The following is a 659-nucleotide window of genomic DNA, read 5'->3' on the forward strand; positions in this document are numbered from 1 at the left end:
ATTAAGACGACCGGTCATTTTTTCCAGAGATTCTACAGTAGAAGGTTCGCAGGATGGGACAGTCGAATGCGCCGGCGGTTCGATCTTTGTCCACGCACAATTTTCATCTTCTGATTCAGAAAAGTTTACTGCGACTCTCCTATATGTGCGAACATGCTTCGTACCTGAAAACTCCGCCGTCGCGGCAGTACTGATAGATGCACCAGTAGCTGTATTGACCTCCGAAGTGAATAAAGTATCACTTAATTGATCACCGGATTTATCACGAGTTACTAAATCCGAATCGATCGAACGCAATGGTTCTAGAGACGTGATTAAACTTACCGGAGTCTCGTCTCTTTCAAATGTCACATGCAGTTCTCCGACTTCCTTTGTGACATTTGCGTCTGATGTTTCCGGCCAAACATCTTCATTCTCGATGAATATCTTTGGAACCGCATCATGAGTCAAACGGCGCTTCGGACCAATGAAACAGCTCGGTTCAAAGTGTTCTTCGCATAGTCCGCAAACTCGAAGAGTAGACGCTGATAACCCTTTCAGTCGCTTATTACCTGGAACGCAATGAAAGAACATGTTCAATGATCAATATAATTGCATCTTAGAAATTTTGCAACAATTATACCTAGTAATAATCAAACAGCAGTGCAACTGCGACAGTT

At 43.2% G+C, this 659-nt stretch overlaps 1 protein-coding gene across 1 annotated transcript; it reads right to left on the minus strand.

Annotated features, from left to right (window-relative positions):
* Positions 1-36: 36 nt before the first annotated feature.
* LOC112494747 lies at positions 37-612 on the minus strand (the record flags this gene model as incomplete). Its single annotated transcript, XM_025087728.1, has 2 exons — positions 325-612; positions 37-219 (listed from the first exon to the last, which is right to left on the minus strand). Coding segments are annotated over exons 1-2 (432 nt in total), but the record flags the coding sequence as incomplete, so codon positions are not given.
* Positions 613-659: the final 47 nt, after the last annotated feature.

This window comes from Cephus cinctus, unplaced genomic scaffold (assembly GCF_000341935.2).
Source record: "Cephus cinctus unplaced genomic scaffold, Ccin1 Ccin1_scaffold0732, whole genome shotgun sequence".
In the NCBI taxonomy this organism is placed as follows: domain Eukaryota; kingdom Metazoa; phylum Arthropoda; class Insecta; order Hymenoptera; family Cephidae; genus Cephus; species Cephus cinctus.